An 18,399-nucleotide genomic window follows, 5' to 3' on the forward strand; every position below is an offset into this window, starting at 1 on the left:
ATAAAACGAGCAGCTGGGTATGTACGAGTGAAGGGGGGTGAAAGTGATCACCACTTGCGTGTGACGGTGAGGTCGACGAGGAGGTTGATGAGCATGTAGATCATGAAAGCTTGTAGCAGAGCGAGGAAGAAGCGAGGAGTGGCTCTTCGGACTGCGGGAGTTTCCATCGTTGCCGGCGCAGGCAGAAGAGGCTGATGAGCGTGTTGGTGCCAATGAGGAGCAGGAACGATGATGATCCGAGCTGTTCCGTGTGGCGTGTATGGTGAGCATCCGTAGCTTGGCTGAGTCTGCGGTGCCGTGGGCGTGGTGGAATGGGATGGTCCAGCACCGATGCCTCCAGCAGCGCCTTCTCGCAGAGCAGTTTCGTAGGAAGGAACGGCTTCTTCAGCAGCATCGGCTGGCTTGGAGCTGGTAGGTGTGGGCTTCTGGTTAGTCATGGTGGGTGCTGTCAGAAGAAAAGATGGTGGACGTCCGACAAGAGCACAACGCGTTGCCTGGCTGGGTGAAACGGCTCGACATGCAGGGTTCTGCTGTGCCGCATCTTGTTCGAAAAGGCCGCTGCTGAGTTTCGAAGACGCACAGCCATCTTTCGGCGGCACCTCGGATTTCTGTCCGAGAACAGGGTCTTAACATGTGAATCGTTGCGGCCAAAATTGCATTAAAAAAAAAAAGGTGAATCGAAGAAAGAACTGCAGCACCTAGGATTCCCGCGTGGTCCCCCACCGTAGTATTGATTAGGCGATCGATGTTATGCTTAACTGCCCAGATCGGACGGGATGCGGTGCTATCATGGTTCAGTGGCCGCAGACGTTGAGATGATTAGCGAAGAGTTCTACGTTGGCTGAAGCGAGCGAAGCAGTTCGAAGCAGCAGCTGAGTTGCCTTTTCTTTTCGTCAAAGAGAAAATCGTCCATCATACAGGCGTTTAGACAACATGGTACTGGTATTGCAGCGACGAAACAAGACAAGGGGTATAACAAAGGTACCATACAAGCACTGATGAGCTCGACAACGGTAGAGAAGCGTTGACTGCGGGAAAGAAGAGAGGACCCAAGATGAATGTTTGTATGTACGGGAAAAGCGAAGCTCGGATGGCCACAGGTGACGAGACCGCCAAGCATTATAATTCCCGCGATTGGATTTGATCTTGGCACCTGCTCATAGCAGCATGACCGTCGCCAGATGCGAGCACGCAAACGCCCATATCGACTGGAGCCATGAGCTTTGGTAATCGAGGTGCCGAATATAGTTTCTTTAGTAGGTTGAGGAAAAGAAGGAAGGAGCAGAGCTCCTCGGCGACTCCGTTTTCTCGACGTGAGCCTTTCTCCGAACTTTTTACTTTTCTGGCAGTCTGATTTCTTCGTAGAGGTGCCAGCACGTGACCTTGCAGCTCCTCCACCTGGAGAGAGCAGTCACGGAGAAGCCGCTTGAGCCCTTTGAAACTGTCATAGCGCTATTCACCACAAAGGAAGAGATTGCCTCGTCCCCTTTGTTCGTTCCTTCATTTCGTCTCGTTTCGTGTCTTTCCACAGCAAGTCGTGGACTCTTCGGCTGTTTTGGCTCAGTCCTCTCTTCTTCCCACGGTTGGTGGGCTGAGGGATATGCCTTGCATAAACGCTTTCGTCGGATCATCCCGGTCGGCGGCGTTGCATCTGTTAAGCTTCCAATCAGCCTCGTCGATCCCACTCGTTTCGCCCGAGCGACTCTCAGTCGACAAGATTCGGTTGCTTGACGTGGCACGCTGTCGTCTCCCACAGATTCGGCAACTCCTACAACTTTGCTGAGCTCTTTGGTCGTGATCTCGGTAGCAGGACTCACCAACTCGACGCCTGCCGGCACCTTGCTCTCCTTTCAGAGCGCGCACCATGCCCACCTACGCCGACGAATGGAATGAGAAACAACGGGCGCTGGGTCAGTCTGGCCCTTCGAATCCTGTCCGTCTCACCATATCCAAAGGAGACTACATCTGGGATCCACAGGGCGCAAGATTCCGCTACGAAGAGCAGTGGGAGGAGGAACACCTCATGGAGGATGAAGAACTGCTCGACCACACACTATCAGCTGCTGCTCCTTCATACAGCAGCGATGTGCACACTCGCGAAACGTCACCTCCTTCCCTGACCGCACTTCAACCGACCACGCTGAACGGATACTCGCGCGGCTTGGAGCATCACCCTTCGCTGTGGGTGCTCGACACAAACACGCTCATGTCATGCCTCGAGCTGCTCAAAGCACTTTTCGCATCGCTCTTGACGCACAATGTAGCGTACGCAGCCAGTGTAAGGCAACAGCAGCCTGTGCAGCCATCAGCATCGCCAATGCTGCCGTCTTCGATTAAGCTCGTCCTCCCTCATCTTGTCGTTTCCGAGCTGGACGGGCTCAAAGTGACACGCCGAAAGGACGACTCGGGCCGCCCTGTCGCATCGCAAGCTCGAGCAGCCAATCACTGGCTGCTGTCGGCACTCCAGAAACAGAAACGTGTCACCATCGACCAAGCAGATACCCCCCTCTCGCAGGACCTCTGGCCACTTTTCGTCCAGCCATCGAACCACTACTATCACTCTAAGCGTTCCAACCGCGGTGGCTCAGGCTGGACGTTTGACGAGCCTGACGACGAGATTGTGCGCTTTTGCGTCGATCTCAAGCAGCATACTGCCTCCCACGTCAGGTTTTGTTCCGACGACACCAATGCTCGGACCAAGGCAGAGCGCGACGGCATTGACTCGTTGGGCATGCGCGAGCTGGCCAATGCACTCAAGCTCGGCTTCAAAGATGTAGACAGCTCCGAACAAAAGTGGATGAATGTAGCGGATGCACTGATCGAGCAGTGGGAGTATCAAGTTGGTACCGCTGAGCCGGCCACGCAGCATGACCACCCATATCAACTACAGCAGCATGGCGGCTTCAGTGGACAGTCTCAGCACTCCGTACCCCAAGCCGCTCAGGCGGTATTCTACGCTCCGTTTGTCCAAGGACCTCTCTACCAAGACTCGCCAACTGATTACGGTCCTGCAGCTGCAAGTAGCGCAATCTTGGAAGTCGATATGGATGCGGAAGAGAAACTACCGCCAAGAATTGCAATCAATGCCACCGCGCCAGAGCCACTGAACCCCATTGTTGCAATGCAGCGAACTTCTCCATCGTGCGAGGGCCGCACTACCACCGACAGCATACACAGTCCTCAGAACCGCCAAGCAGCCAGAACGAGATCTACTCGACCTTCTTCGTCCGCGTCCCGTCCGCTTCCTACGTCATCTCACGGCCCTGCCACTGCGCCCACTGCGAACGAGCAGCCCGAAAATATCCAAGCGCTGAATCCACAGGTCGACTGGCAGGACCTCGTACAGGAGTATGGATCCACTTCACGTACCAGCAACAAGCCACGAAATGGCAGATGGTAGTCGCGCTGCTTTCGGCCACCCCTCCTCTCTCCCTTAGAAGCATGTCTTTAGCATTTGTGTTCAATCTTGATATCCTTGAAACAAGCGTTACATTGTCTACACTTGCAGCGGGTAGGAGTATGGTATGATTAGAACTATGTGGACTGCACGGCTGGTCGAGCTGACATCAGAGACCTTTGAATGAGAGCGCCGCTTTTGTTGGCTTTTCGGGAATCGGAAATTCAAGCTGGCCTGCAACACAAGTCTCGGCACACGGACCTCGAATTTGGATCCCCGCGTCCAACCTCTCGACCTACTTCTGTTCACCTCCGATCCTGTCTCGTTCTCACCGCCATCGCTCCGACCTTGCTTCGACCTGCCGGGCTCTACCTTCGCACTGCAAGAGCTGCAAAGCGACGTGGTGTAGACGCCTCCGCTGAAAGGGTGTCCGGTTCCGTTCGGCTCTTGCGACCCTCGCCTTTCCACCAGAAGCATTCAAGCACTCGAACCGACACTTCTGCGGTTCCTCCCTCGACCCACTCACCAACATGGCGCAGCAGCCAGCGAAGCGTCGAAAAGTAGCGGCACAAGAGCTCGACGTCGAAGGCGATGACGACTGGCAGAGCGACGAGCTCTCGTCCCTCGGTGGCTCGGACGATGACCAAGACTCGGATTCAGGGTCGAATTCCGGCTCCGACGACGACGACGATGACGAAGACGATGTGATCGACATGCTGAAAGAGCCTCATAGCAAAACCAAAGGCAAGGGCAAACAGAGAGCCACTCCATCTAGCACAGGCATCGAAGTGGTCATCCCACTCGCAGGACCGGGTCAAGAAGCGCCACCCAAACGAGGACGGGGTCGACCAAAGAGCGAGCCCGCCGCCAAGGAGCCCAAGAAGCGAGGTCGACCGCGCAAGTATGCGCCCGGTGAGAAGCGTCCGCGGCGGTCCAGACGCAAACTCAACGAGGATGGCTCGTTCAAGAAGCGCGGCCGGCCGAAAAAGGTGGTTGACCCCGAAGCTGTCCTGATGAAGGTGCCCAAACGAAGAGGGAGGCCGCCTAAACCAGAGGGAGAGAAAGCAGCCGAGGGCAAAGATGGTAGCAAGCGCAAGAGGAAGCGCGAGTTTGATTTGCTCGCAGGACTCGATCTGGAATTTGACGATGAGAATGGTGCGGGCATTGTTCCTGGAACGGGAGATGACGACGACGACGACGAATGGCAGGACGAGAACGACTCGCCAAGAAAGCAGGACGACATCTTGGCGCGACTCAGGAGAAGGATCCTGTATAGGCAGCAAGATGCCGAGCTGGCCGATTTTGTCGAGAGTCTTGGACCTGACGGCGAGTCTAAACCAAGGCCACTCAAAATCGAAGACAATGGCGCCACAGGTTTGGGGACCGAAGAAAGGCTGGATGAAGGCCCGCGTCCCCGCCTCCCGCAGCGCGACGATTGGCCCGTCTCTGACGTTCCATCATCGGAAAAGCGCAAAGAACGACAACCTTTCGAGCCAGCAGCATCGGACCGAGATGTGCAGGGCAACGACGGGATGTCGGCCTTGGCAGAAGCAGCAGCCTCTGCCGCTGCCGAGACAGACGAGCAAGCCAGGCTAGCAAACAAACCAAAGGGCCGACCGGTGGGATCCAAGAATCGACGTCCGGACTGGGAGAACAATCCGCTTTTGGCGGCAACACGAGCACACACCAGCGCCGGACGTTCCACGACCAACGGTGTCGACCACAGCAGCTCGCTCTCGATGTACGGCGCACCGTCTGCGGCTGCGACGAGCGCTACCGCTGCTCCGAACGGCTCAAGCCTCGTCAAGCCCACGTCTTCGGACGCATACTTTCTCTTCAACACGTCGAAACGCGCCCGTGGCCTGGCGGGGATGGGCATCGGCACGTCTTCCTCGCTCATCTCATCCAAACTCCCGGCTCTCGACGCGCGCAACCTGGAGCGAGTGGTGGCACAGCACACGCGCACCGGAGCTTCGATCTCGGACGTCGCGACACGCATGTATCGCCATCTGCTCCCCGTCTACCTGGCGCAGCTCCTGGCTGGATACTCGATCATCTTCCATGGAGTGGGAAGCAAGACCAAGCTGCTGACCGAGCTCGTGGCGAAGCGGATCGAGGCCGAGGGCGATGCGGTGGGTGTGGTGGCTCAGGGGGCCATGAAGGGGTTCAAAGTGGAGGACATGCTGGCGGAGGTGGAACGGGCGGTGGGGTTGGGCCCGTTGACGCTCAGTGCGAATGCGGCGGCAAGGGTGGGGGACGAAAACGGTCAAGCAGCGACGGTGGTGCCAACGCTAACGGCAGCGAGGGCAGAGCGCATTGTGAGACGCTTTTCGAGGGCAGACGTTGCGGGACCAACCAAGCTGTTTCTGATCCTGGAAACCGTGGATGCACCCGGAATGCAGTCGCTGCGCTTCAAGAGCGTGTTGGAGACGCTGGCCAAGTCGAGCAACATCCACATCATGGCTACGACCGAACACGTGAATTCCGGATTTATCGCCTCGACGACTGGACAGCATGCGTCCGCAGCCGCTGAGGCAGATGCAGAACGGAACGGCGGTGCGCTCGACTACGACGCCAGCAGCGTAGTCGATGGTGAAGCTGACCCGGCGAGCCGGACGAGCGGACGGTTGTGTTGGATCTGGCAGAACATGTCGACGTTCGCGCCTAGTCTGGACGAGATGCTCATCATGCGATCCAACCCCGCGTTTGCATCGTGGATGCCTGCGTTGCCGCCGTCGCTCGACCTTATTGGCTCAGCTGCTTCGCTCAGCTCTCGACACACGCAACCCGTCGGCTCTGCTCCTGCCACAAATGGCGCAGACGGCTCTGGCGTGGCCTTCTACAACGGTCTCCAAGTCTCCGACACGTTCCGCACGGTCTCTGAAGCGTCGGCGATCTCGATCCTCAAGTCGGTCACCACCAAAGCAAGGGCTCTGTTCAACTTGCTCGCCAAGCAGTCGCTAGCCGGCAGCAGCAATAGCACCAGCAACGGGGATGCCGGAGGAGGAGTAGGGGGCGTGGCGTATGCCGACCTGCTCAACAGAGCCAAGCGGTCGTTTTTGGTGTCAAACGAGGCAGACTTCAAGTCGCTGCTGATCGAGTTCAAGGATCACCATTTGTGTCATATCAGCAAGCAGGGGGTCATCTCGATCGGATTGGCGGACGCCAAGGTGTTGCAGGCTGTACTGGATAAGTTGAAGTCGATCTAATAGAGTTGACTCTTGCGTCTTAGTTCTGTTCGACTGGTGTGTGATTCGAGATTGCTTGGCGCATGTCGTTGGAGCTGCAAGAGGGTCGTGCTGAGAGCGATGGGGTATATTGACAGCTCGACCGACACACAGACACTCGGAGCTACACTTTTATCTCATTGCGACTTCTTTTCCTCTGCCCTGTCCTTCCTTGGCGGTTGTGGCGGAGCAGCATCCGAATCGTCCTCCAAAAACGCTGCCACGACGTAAGCCGCCAGTACGAGGTTCGCTACCAACGCGGCCAGTCCGCCGGCGTACGTCGCATTGCCTGTTGATCCGCTCCGAACCCAAGTCTGTCAGCAATCCATGCCATCTTCTCTTTCCACGTGCAGTGGGGCGTTCCAAGACTCACCGGAGAGATAGCGGTCCTTGGCAAAGTAGTAGGCCGAGATCGGAGCAGCAAAGAGAGCGACGCTGAAGAAGGCGAGTTTATAGTATACGCCTTGAGCGGGGTCTCTGCCTCTGGGGGCGATGCGGGACGGTGTGGGGTCCAGAGTCGACATTATCCCGCGCGAGAGCCTTGATGGTGTAGATGGAAGGACGGCGGACAGCGGACGGTGTTGGTGTTGGTGTTGGTGGAACACGAGAAAGCAAAAGCGTGTGGTGGACGTGTAAAGCTCGGATTTCGGTCAAAATTCTCAAAAGTGGAGAGAAACAAAGTTGAGAAAGACGACACAAGAAAAGGTACCGATTCTTCCTCTTCTTCCTATCCATCCTGATCCGGACAACGACACAAGGATGCCGGAAAAGATCCTTCTCGTAGGCCCCGTCAATGGCCGCCTGAAAGACCTTGTCAGCAAAGTATCCGCCATCCAATCCAAGCACGGCCCCTTCACGTCGCTGTTCATCCTCGGCGACCTCTTCCACCCGTCACCCGCCGATTCGCTCCTCGCACAACAGACCGACTTGCTATCGAATAAACTCCACCTGCCCATCCCCACTTACTTTTACCAAGGCACCACTCCTCTCTCTCCAGCAGTGGCGGAGGCAGTCGCAACAGCAGCGACGCAGCCGCAGAAGGATGTGCCTCAGGGGCTGGTGAAGGTGGCCGAGAACCTGTTTTGGGCGAGAGGCAAGAGCGGGGTGTTTGTTACGAAGCAAGGTTTCAGGGTAGCATTCGTGGGTGGAGTATGGGACTCTGCGAAGTTTACACTGGGCATCGAAGGCGAAGCGCAGTTCGACGCTGAAACGTGGTACGAGTCCGAAGCTCAGCTGGAGCAGGACGAGCAAGAGGCGCACATCACCCCAGCGACCATACACCGACTCCTCGCGCACCCTTCGTTCCGCCTGCCCTCTACACCATCCTCACATTTGCCCTCGTCGCAGGCGAGCAACGGCACGGCCAAGCCAGGCACCCTCGCAGCCGCACGAGCCTCTGCCTCGGCCACGCAAGCCAGACAAGCCGCGCAAGATGCCGCACTGAACATCTTGACTTCGCGCCCTCCGATCGACCTGCTACTCACAAACTGCTGGCCGACGGGGATCACCCTGTTTTCGACCACAGACCCGCTCGGCGGCCTCCCAGATTCGACTGCGCGCATGTGGGGCTCGCCCGCACTCGCCCGCCTCGCATCCCATGCCTGTCCACGCTACCACTTCTCGCTCGCCCCCTCCTCGGCCACCCCACTGCAGGACCTCCCCGTCGGCATCGAGCAAGACACGCTCGACATGGGAGCGTTCTGGGAACGCGCTCCGTACGTCACCGACCTGTCTTCGCATCTGGGGGAGCAGCGGCAGCTGTTGGATGCGACGCCCGCGGGAAGAAGGCAGTTGGAGGGGTTGAAGGTGGTGACGAGGTTTGTGTCGTTGGCGAGGTTTGCGAATGAGAAGAAGCGGAGGTGGTTCTTGGCGTTGAATCTGAGTCCTGCTGGGGGGCAGGAGGCGCAGGCCGTGGTGGTGCCGGGGAATGCGACGCAGACGCCGTACTTTACGCCTGGCCCGCCGGGACGGGGGCAGAATGGAAAGCGATCGACCGCTGCTGTGCAGGGCGGCGGTGACATGGACTCGGGTCCAAACTTCAGGTTCCAAGAACCTCGCAACAAACGTCAGAAAGCCGAAGCAGGAAGCGCGGAGATCCCGCCGCCCGGCTACATCTGCCGTATCTGCAACGTGGAAGGGCACTACATTCGCGCGTGTCCCTCGAAGCAAGAGCAACCGCCGCACCCTTCTTCCACGTCTACTGCTACCACCAGCACTGAAGGACGAGGCGTGGTGCAGGTAAAAAGCCAGATGCCACTACCAGCAGTCCTGCCCGTGAAACCGTCGTTCACGCCCCACGCGCGACCCATGATCCCCGTCGGCCCGTCCAACTGCTGGTTCTGCCTGTCGAATCCGTCGGTGACCAAGTCGCTCATCGTCAGCATCGGTGCCGAATCCTACCTCGTGTTTCCCAAAGGCGCCTTCGTCGACGCCTCGATCTCGCGCGTTCCCGCGGACGCAGCACACCTGCTTGTCGTCCCGCTCTCGCATACATCCAACCTGTTGCCTCGGACGCACCCTGTTCTCGCCGCGGATGCTGGGGATGCTACGGAAGAGGAGGGGCAGCGGACACGCGCAGAGATGGAAGCGACCAAGGCAGGCGTGCGCGCCATCTGGGCGCGTACGGGCCACGCGATGCTCGAATGGACGCTTGTGCGTGTTCGCACCAGCAGCAGGATGACGCATTTCCAGACGCAGCTCGTTGCGCTCCTCCAGAGCGTTGTTGCCGAGCGCAATGTCGGGCAGGCGCTGGACGATGCGCTCACGGCCATCCCTACGCATGCTGGCGTCCTCCGCGCGCAGGCAGATATCGACGCGTTCTTCTCCCTCCATCACGCAGAGGAGGGCGAGCAGCTGGACGGGTACTTCCACCTCGCTCTGCACGACGACGCCGAGGGGAGCGCTGGAAAGAAGGAGTGGCTCGTCCCGCTCACCGTCCGGGACCGCTTTCCCGTTCAGTTTGTGCGCTCGACACTGGCCAAGCTCTTCGAGCTGCCGCATTTGGCCGACTGGAAGACTTCGGCAGTGCAAGAGAGCGAGCAAGTCGAGAAGGAGCGATCGGCTCAGTTCAGGAAAATGCTCTCCTCGTGAGCTCACATGCGACTCAGTTGTTGATCTTCAATCAATGCAAGTGCAAGGAAGGATGGTTGCAACGCGCTGCAATGTTTGACTGATTGTGCTGTGAGATCTAGTGCCTTCTTGTGGAGCGTGAGCCGCTGGAGAAGTCGGGACGCTTCCGCTTCTTGCCCCTCTCGTCCCTCTCGTCCCTCCCATCTCTCCCGTCCCTGCCGGGTCGACGACTTTCGCGTTTCACCTTGACCGCACTCCTCTCACTCTGCTTCCTCCCGTCCTTCCCCGTACTACCGCGGCTGTCGCGCTCCTCGGGTTGGCCTTCAAACAAAATCCGACGCAAGCGCAATTCGGCCTCTTCGCGCGTAAGCTGTATTCCGTCCAGCATGTCTACGCCGCCCTCGGAGTCGCTGTCTTCTGCATCCCCCTCCTCCTCACCTGCCGCGCCTGCGCCACCCGTACTATACTCAGAGCCCGCAGTGCCAGCAATTCCAGCAGCGCCCAAAGTGCCCAATGCGGAGGAAGGAACGTTGAGCAGCTCCAGGAAGCCCTTTGCAAGGTGGAAAGCAAGGGGCGGCTGCGGAGTGTCGAAGGGGGCGACGGAGGTCCAGGCAGCAGCCCATGCTTTGGGGCCCTTTGTCGCTGCAGATGTAGCTTCGGTGGCAGTCGGCTGTGGGTCTTCGTTGGCGTCGTCGGCGTCTTCTGGTGGGGCTGGTGGGTTGAGGTGAGACGGCGTGCGAGATTTGCGTCTTGACGCTGGCTGTTCTTCGGTTGAGTCAGAGTCGGATACGTCGGGGTCGTTGTCGCTCCAGACGGAGCCAGATGCGCTAGACAATGTGGGGGCTTCGCTTTCTTCCGCCTCGTTCCCGTCTTGTGTGTCGTCACCATGCCCGTCCAAGTGTCTCCTGACCCTCTTAATGTCATCATGTTCCTCGGTCGGCCAGTCCTCGTCATCCGCCAGCACGTCTCTGCCCCAAACTGCTCCCCTGTTCGCCTTCACCCTATCCCCGTCCAGCTTGGCATCCTTTGCATGCAATCCCCACATCCGCTGCCTTTTGCTCGTCTCGGCCCTGAGCCAGCTCTGGGTCGCCTGAATCGCGGTCTCGAAGCACAGCCGCGCTTTGCTCTTCGTGGTCCGGTCCAGCGCCCTCAGCTCGACGTGTTCACCAGCTCCACGCGCGTTGAAGAGAGTGCTTATGCCCACAAACATGTACAGCATCCCCAGGAGCGTATGCAGCAGCGGCTGCGCCTTGTACGGATACAGGTTGACGCGCTGTTCGAGGAGCTCGATCGCGTCGTTGAGGCGGTTTGCGGCGATGTACTCTGCGACGAGAAGCGGCGTGGTATGCGCGGCCTTGAATGGCGCACTCCCGTTGAGGTCGAGCTGCTGCAGGTAGCTCAGCCTCGCGCCGTTCCCGCCGCTCGAAGCGACCAGTACGAGGGCGAGACGCCACTCGAGCTCCGAAGTCCACTCGTGCGCGTTCAGTATGACACGCAAGAATCTCGCCGCCAAGTGGAACTCCCCGCGTTGCAGACACACGTGAACACAGTCCCAGCATTTCCGCAGATGCTTCCGGCGGTGCGAGGTCACATTGCTTCGCGCGAACGACACAGAAGCGCGCCAGTTGAACAGGCTCAGCGAAGGTGAGGCGTGCGAGATTGACGCGTACACCGACCGATGCGCAGAGTGGAACGGAAGGCTGTTGCTCTTGAGTGCGCGGATCTGATGGTTCTGTCGGAAGCCTACACCAGGGAACGGCGGCGGGTGGAAGATGTACCCTCTCTCCATACCGTCGACGCTTCCCACTAGTCGGAGGACCGACTTCGTAAAAGGTCAGGTAAGGTGAGGGTCGAGGAGCGTGTGCCAGATATGATGGTGGTGGTATCGAGTGCAACATCAAATTTCACGGTGGGACCCTGAAATTCTAACCGCCTCTACAGTATCTGCTTCCGATTTCCGTGTTTCAGTCCTCACAAGCTCAGACCCAAGGACGTGCCCAAGCGGATTCTACTCGCCTCCTCGTCGCCTTTCCTCGATCTCCTACACGTGCTCTCATCACACGAACGTGTGCAGAAGTAGAACAAGTAGTATTACAGTCAGATAACACAAACAACGAAACTGAACATGGATCGAATCAGACTTGCGCACTCGAGCGGTTGGAAATCTCACGCCTCACTAGCAACCGACACCCTCCTGCTCCCTCTTGTGCTCCTCTTCGTCGCGCCCGCCGCCGCCGCAGCACCGCTCGTCTTGCCTTTCCCTCTCGCTCTCGTCAGCTTCGCCACCTTAGCCTGCGCAGCCCCTTCAAAAGCCTCGTCCTGCTCGCCCTTGGCCGCAGCCTGTGCCAAGATCTCTTCAAACTCGCGCAGGTCGCCTGCACCCTCGGCACTGCCTCCAGCCGCACCCGCTCCTCCGCCGCCTCGACCACCACCGGCCCCGGAAGCGTTCGTCTTGTTGGCACGCGCCTTGGCCAGAATCTCTTGGAAGCGCTTGAACACTTCGGCATGATACAGCTTGTCCTGGTAGAAGGGCAAGCCTTCAATAAGCTTCTTGACCGACCTTTCGCTCTTGTACGGCAGCAGCGAGAGACAGAAGGCAATGTCGCGCCATTGCCTCTCGGAGTTGGTCAGCCTGAACCGCTGGCAGAGCTTCTCCACCACGTTTTCGGCCTGCTTCTCCTTGTCGATGAAAGTGAAAATGAACTTCATGGTGCGCGCAAACGTCTCTTCGTCGACAGCATGCTTGCCGATCGACAGATGCGAGATAATGTCCGGCAAGTTGTTGTACACCGCGTTCTCCTTGGTCGCCAGTTCCGAAAAGAAGAGCTTGGCCAGGTCCGACACGCGAGGCTCCTCGTCTTCGAGACACTTGGCCATTTCTCCGAGCTGACCTTTGACCTTGATCATACCGTTGAGGATCAGATGCGTGAGCACCATGAGCGTATGCTTCTTGACCGACAGATCCGAATCGCCCAATCCAGCGTAGAGCCGGTCCGAGTTCTCGTCGACAAGCGATCCAAAGCAGACGGCAATGTCACCGAGTGCGATGACGACGTTGCTGCGGATCACAGCATCCTTCGATGTGGTAAGGATGTGGAGCAGCAATGCAAGATTCGCTTCGCAGAATGTCGACGAGACGCACATGAACTTGCAAAGCGTCAGCACGGCAGCGCGGCGCACAAGCTCGTTCGGATACGATTTGGGGTTGCTGCAGATGTGCGTGATGATGGGACCAAACATGGCCAGCACACTCCGACTGCCGTACAGCAACTCCTTCTCGCGGACGCTGGCAATTACTTCACCGATCTCGTCCTCGGCGTTGCCGGCGACTTGGTCCAATTCTTCCACTGCGGCAGCGGCGGCAGCAGCCCGACTCGCCTTGCCCTCGGAAACTGCCTTTGCGACTGCTTTCTCCTTGTCCGCCTCTGCCTTGCGTCGCTTGTACTCTCGCTCAACCAGTTCGAGATAGACGATATGCTTGAGCGCCACGTGACCAACGATGAACAGCAACTGCGCAAGTTGGAGAGCGTCGCCCATAACAGGGGCATCCGAGTTCGATGCACCATCCTGGGTAGCATCAGGCATCGACACATCGCTCGCCGCATCGTCGGCATCTTGCCGCGCTCGTGCTTTGCCTCCAAAGACACGCGAGGTCATGCTGCGAATAATGTCGCTGCACAGCGCGTCGGGCTGCTCTCCGAGAAGGTAGATGGTGTTGATGGCATTTTCGGCCAAGCTGAACCACTCGGCGCGACTGTTGCCTTTGAGCACATCCCCAGACATCTGGATGGCCGCACGAAGACGGCCAAAGAGCGGATGCGTCATAGGGTAGCGCACGCTCTCGTCGCTGAGCGCACCTTTGACCTTCTTGACGTTACCGCCTACGCGTTGAAGAGCAACGCAGGTGTATTTGGCGAGCACCACATCGCGCGCACCCAACGGACCGAGACCGACACGGAGAAGAGTGTCGATCTGCTCCGAGATGATCTCACGCCTAGCAGTGGCGAGCATGCCCAGAACGATGATGGCACCTCGACGTTGTGCAGCCGAGATGGCACGAGGAGCCGAGTAGACGGCCCAGAGCTTGTTGACAACCTCCGGGTGGACGTAGTTCTCGATCTGCATGGTCTTGAGCATCTCTTCCAACGAGGTGAGCTCGGCGAGCGTGGCGCCAAAAGTGCGCTCGATCATGTTTTTCGCGATGCGAACCACATTTTCTTTACCGCTGAGATCGGCGCGGGCGTCAAAGTAGAGGGCACGGTAGACCTCGATGAGTCGCGAACGGACGCCTTTGAGCTGACTGCCGTCCTCCATGACGAGAGTGTTGTCCTTGGTCCAGATAAGATGGACCATCTTGCGCACACCGGCAGCAGCGCCCGAGAGCTTGTACTCGTAAGCGACGCGGAAGAACTCCATGCTCTCGAGCACCTCAGCCTTGTTGGTGGACGCGAGCAAGAGTGTCAAGTTAGGCATGGCCGTCTCGATCTGGGTGATAAAGGCGATGGCGTCGGTGTAGTAGCGTTTGGTGAGACGGAGACACATGACCTTTTCCGCGTCGACGGGTTCCATCTCGGCCTGCGCAGCAGCGAGAGCCTCGAGGTCGACACCAGAACGACGACCCTTTTTGGCCTTGCTCTTCAGCGGCTTGGCCTTAGACTTGCGACCACGACTACGGGAGGCGTCTTCGTCGTCCTCGTCCTCGTCCTCGTCATCCTGCATGACAGTGTCGTCCCCATCTTGGTCTTCTTCTTCGTCCTCGTCCTCGTCCATCTCATCGTCAGAGGTCTCGGGTTCGCTTTCATCTTGAACAGCAGACTGATCACCGGGAAGGTTGAGCGAGCCCTCGGTCTCCTCGAGCTCCTTAGAGACGAGGTCGTATCTCGCCTGCCACTCCGGAAGCGACAGCTCACCGCCGTGGAGCATGCCAAAGGGATGGGTGAGGATGAGCTTGGTGAGGAGAGCGATGGCGTTCTTGCGCACACCGCTACTCTTATCTTCAAGGTGGCGGATGACCATTTCGGTGATCTCGGTACGCTGTTTGGGGAATTTGGTAGGCAGATCCAGCAGACGGGCGCAGACGGTGATAAGCTTGGATCGGACGTATGAGTTGAGGTCCAGGAAGCGCTCGATGAGGAGGTCGAAGAAGGTCTCGATCTGCTTCTTGCGTGCTTCTGCACTACCACGGTTCTCGTCGGAGGCAGCATCGCCTTGCGTGCCGGCATCAGCGCCGTCCGGGTTGAGAGAGTCGTCGGTGAGGGCAAGCTCCTTGATAAGCAGGCCCAGTGTTTCGATGAGCGCATTCCTCATGGGGTACGATTCCGAGTCGAGATGCTTCTGCAGCAAGCTGATCTGCTTGAGGACGCTGCGCGGACTGAGCTCAGCCATGCGAACGAGGAAGCGACCAAACGAACGAGGACTCTTCGTGTCCATGGCACCAAAGTTTTTGGCGGCGACTTCGCGGAGGACGTCTTCGCCGAGACGCTCGTAGTCGAATTCGAGACGCATGAGCGCCAGAAGCTCTGCCATGGGCTCTGCGAGGTGCTCGTAATACTGCAAACTCTGCATGATGCTGGTTTGAGCGCTGAAGGCTTGACCGTGCGCCTTGACGGCTTGGCAAATGACTTTGAAGATGCCGAGCTTAATGGACTGGATCTTGAGATACGATTCGTTTTCTTGCAGAAGAAGAGCAGGACGCAAAAGGCAGCCAGAGACGAAGGAGTCGCGGGCAGCAGAAACAGTCCACATACGCTCGCTGCGTACGCGAGCCGCTTTCGACATAAGTGTAAGCACAGCGGGGATCGAGTTGGACCAGGCCCATGCGTCCGCTTTTGCGGAGCTCGACTTGGCAGCGGCAGCTGCAGCAGCTGCTGCTGCAGACTTGGCACCTGCACCACGACGTCCGCCTCCTCTGGCAGCTACTATTGCAGCCGCCGAACCTGCAGCGTCGGAACGAGCGCCGCTGTACTTTTCTGCGACCGAGACGAGCCATTGGAGGAGGAAGGCGTATCGCTCGAGCGTCTCTGCGTGAGATGCGTAGGCGTTGGGGTCGTCGCCATCGAGCTCGCGTTGAGCCTCGTCGAGAGCACTGGACATGCCAGAGGCGATTACATCGAGAAGCTTGTTGCAAGCATTGGGACAGAGGTTGGCGAAATGTTTGAGGTAGGAGCGGATGAGGTCGTAGATGTCGGGGTTCGAGATGTTGTCTGGGCTGGAAGTGATGGCGTCGATGGCCGCGTCGAGAGTGGAGATCTGTTCCGAAGCATTGAGATCGTCGACGGCGACCTCCTGTGGGACAATGTAGGGTTCATCTTGGAGGAGGAGCAGTTCGTCGGCGAGGTTGAATCGGCCGTTACCGCCATCCTCATCAGCGGAGGTCATTGTGAAGTGAGGTGTTCGCACCTGCTCGGAAGTGAGCGAGCGTGGGTAGGGAAATTCAAATGGGCGATGGGTCGATGATGGTGGTCGCCGTCAACGGATGGACTCCGCTTGTCGGGTCGAGTGTGTTAGCGTGTTGGTCTCTCGCTGTCCCTGACCGCAAGAAAAACTGAGCCTCTCCAGACTGCGCCTCTCATCATGGACAAGTGTTGGTCTTTTTTGGGGTTTGAGAGACCAAAGAGAGACGCGCGCGTTGCTGAGGCGTGTTTTGGACGCTGCTTGGCTAATGTTAGAGTGAAAAATCCCGCGCTGTAGGCACGTGATTTCCCACTAATACCTGGTGCCCTCCAAAATCGGCGATCGGTTCTGGAGCTGCCAACGCACCGAAGAAGAAAGCGCTCTTCTGATTTCAATTTTGAACAGCGCGCTCGAGCCGATTGCAATCAGAACCGGGCGCCAACAGTGCGAGTTGGTTGCAAGCAAAGAAAGCGTGTGACATTCCAAAGGACAATTGCGACTCTCTGTGTGACTGAGAAGGTTTAGCGACCAAAGCTCGAGCTTCAGTCTGAGTTTCGGATCGCGAAGACTCCACTTTTGGTCAAGACATGGACGGGCGGCTGTTTGCTCCTTGCTTTCTCGCTCTCATCATCTGCTGGTCAGTGCCTCGTCTCAAGGCTTATCATCACGTTCTTCCGTCCACCCCGCCGTCGGTGTCGTCCCGCAACCCCACTCGATCACGCAACTCGATCACATTGAATCCGCATCGATCAGGAAGCCACCCAACTTCATTTCAACAGCCATACGAGACCCGCTTTGCGCACAATCGAGGCCCATCCCACGTCCTGTCCTCCTGACCACCGCAACACTTATATCTCACTCCAAAATGGTAAGTTTCTTGCACTCACACAAAGCGGCACTGCATCTGGGTTCATTTCGACCCACTCGATCCACTGCTTGGTTAGAATCACTGCCATGAGCTTGTTCTCGTGCGAACACTCTCCCATCGCACAACCACCATCGAGCTGGCCTCCCCGTCACGATACATCTATCATGACCAAAGCACGTCGTCGCAATCTTCGCGCCGCTACTGCCGCTACTCTTCCCAGTACGCCTCTCAAGCAACACCACAAACCTCGTCCCCTTCCCAAGCTTAGTGAAAAGCGCGAAGGCGAAGCTACCGCCGGTGTGCTGGACTGCGTCGAACTGGATGCTGATGCCAGTCCGCAACTCGATCTGAGATCTTTTATTGACATGACTTCCCACTCTGCCGACTTCATTTTCTCTTCCAACAACCTCACCGTGGCACTCAAATCCAAACCCTCCTGCTGTCCCGCCGACCACAACGATCACGATGCTGACGCAATGGTATCCTACATCTCTCAGGAACAACAATCCAGCGCACCACTGCCCGCGAGGAACGTGGTCAACTTCCTGCGCAACAAGTCTGGCATCAAGACGCGCGTCGGCGCACTCAACGGCAAGCGCGTTGACTACTTTAAAGGCTCCGCTGCAGTCAAGGCGCTCCTCTCGCCCGCCTATGCTAAGCTCAAAGACGTGCCCAAGGTCACGTCGAAACAAGAGGCGGAAGAATGCCTGCACAACATTATCCCCTATGCCTTCTTCCTGCGTGTAGAACGCGGCGCCAGCACAGGCGGCAAGGACTCGCCCAAAGTCGTCGAGATCAACCCGCAGCAGATGTTCAAGGCCGACTTCTACTATGTATGGCTCTACGAGGGGTCGCAGCTGGGCCTGAAGCTGGCTGGGCTGGGCATGGTGGCGGTGATGCTGGCGGGCGTCATGTTCCCGCTCTGGCCGCCGACGATGCGGTTGGGCGTGTGGTACCTCAGCGTGGCCGCGCTCGGCCTGATCGGGCTGTTCTTTGCGATCGCCATCGTCAGGCTGATCTTCTGGCTGATCACCGTGGTGGTGGCCAAACCGGGCATCTGGATCTTCCCGAATCTGTTTGAGGACGTCGGGTTCGTCGACTCGTTCATCCCGCTGTGGGCGTGGGACGTGCCCGCGCCGGCTAAGAAGAAGGGCAAGTCGGCAGCGGGAGGTGCAGCTGACAAGAAGAAGGCGGCGAGTGGTGCGGGTGCGAGTGCGGGCGCGGGTGCTAGGCAGCAGGCTCTGGCGAGCGTGGGTGGTGCTCCGCCTACGACTGTTCAGCCGCCCAAAGCGGCTCCGCGAGCTGCCGAGTCGAAACCAGCGGCCGAGGCTAATGGTGTCCAGGCGACGGGTAGCGGCGGCCCTGGCGCTTCGGATAGCTTGGATGACATCAACTGATTGCCATGCACTCTTTCCACCGCCGAGAGCCTTCTATATTTTGCGCTC

General features: G+C 58.2%; 8 protein-coding genes across 8 annotated transcripts; 4 read left to right on the forward strand and 4 right to left on the reverse strand.

Moving 5' to 3' along the window:
- Positions 1-47: 47 nt before the first annotated feature.
- On the reverse strand, positions 48-437 carry EX895_005195 (uncharacterized protein; the record flags this gene model as incomplete). The annotated part of the gene is made up of 1 exon (XM_029885788.1): positions 48-437. One exon carries the CDS (start codon positions 435-437, stop codon positions 48-50), a length of 390 nt encoding a protein of 129 aa, XP_029737640.1.
- Positions 438-1,864: 1,427 nt separating this feature from the next.
- Positions 1,865-3,400, forward strand: EX895_005196 (uncharacterized protein; the record flags this gene model as incomplete). Its single annotated transcript, XM_029885789.1, has 1 exon — positions 1,865-3,400. The coding sequence occupies one exon, from the start codon at positions 1,865-1,867 to the stop codon at positions 3,398-3,400; it is 1,536 nt and encodes a 511-aa protein (XP_029737641.1).
- A 527-nt stretch (positions 3,401-3,927) lies between these two features.
- EX895_005197 (uncharacterized protein) lies at positions 3,928-6,606 on the forward strand (the record flags this gene model as incomplete). Its single annotated transcript, XM_029885790.1, has 1 exon — positions 3,928-6,606. The coding sequence occupies one exon, from the start codon at positions 3,928-3,930 to the stop codon at positions 6,604-6,606; it is 2,679 nt and encodes an 892-aa protein (XP_029737642.1).
- A 155-nt stretch (positions 6,607-6,761) lies between these two features.
- Positions 6,762-7,148, reverse strand: EX895_005198 (uncharacterized protein; the record flags this gene model as incomplete). Its single annotated transcript, XM_029885791.1, has 2 exons — positions 6,762-6,913; positions 6,998-7,148. 2 exons carry the CDS (start codon positions 7,146-7,148, stop codon positions 6,762-6,764), a joined length of 303 nt encoding a protein of 100 aa, XP_029737643.1.
- Positions 7,149-7,383: 235 nt separating this feature from the next.
- Positions 7,384-9,714, forward strand: EX895_005199 (uncharacterized protein; the record flags this gene model as incomplete). The annotated part of the gene is made up of 1 exon (XM_029885792.1): positions 7,384-9,714. One exon carries the CDS (start codon positions 7,384-7,386, stop codon positions 9,712-9,714), a length of 2,331 nt encoding a protein of 776 aa, XP_029737644.1.
- Positions 9,715-9,811: 97 nt separating this feature from the next.
- Positions 9,812-11,482, reverse strand: EX895_005200 (uncharacterized protein; the record flags this gene model as incomplete). The annotated part of the gene is made up of 1 exon (XM_029885793.1): positions 9,812-11,482. The coding sequence occupies one exon, from the start codon at positions 11,480-11,482 to the stop codon at positions 9,812-9,814; it is 1,671 nt and encodes a 556-aa protein (XP_029737645.1).
- A 377-nt stretch (positions 11,483-11,859) lies between these two features.
- On the reverse strand, positions 11,860-16,071 carry EX895_005201 (uncharacterized protein; the record flags this gene model as incomplete). Its single annotated transcript, XM_029885794.1, has 1 exon — positions 11,860-16,071. The coding sequence occupies one exon, from the start codon at positions 16,069-16,071 to the stop codon at positions 11,860-11,862; it is 4,212 nt and encodes a 1,403-aa protein (XP_029737646.1).
- Positions 16,072-17,118: 1,047 nt separating this feature from the next.
- On the forward strand, positions 17,119-18,351 carry EX895_005202 (uncharacterized protein; the record flags this gene model as incomplete). The annotated part of the gene is made up of 1 exon (XM_029885795.1): positions 17,119-18,351. The coding sequence occupies one exon, from the start codon at positions 17,119-17,121 to the stop codon at positions 18,349-18,351; it is 1,233 nt and encodes a 410-aa protein (XP_029737647.1).
- Between the last annotated feature and the right edge of the window lie 48 nt (positions 18,352-18,399).

Source organism: Sporisorium graminicola, chromosome SGRAM_6, assembly GCF_005498985.1.
Source record: "Sporisorium graminicola strain CBS 10092 chromosome SGRAM_6, whole genome shotgun sequence".
NCBI lineage: Eukaryota > Fungi > Basidiomycota > Ustilaginomycetes > Ustilaginales > Ustilaginaceae > Sporisorium > Sporisorium graminicola.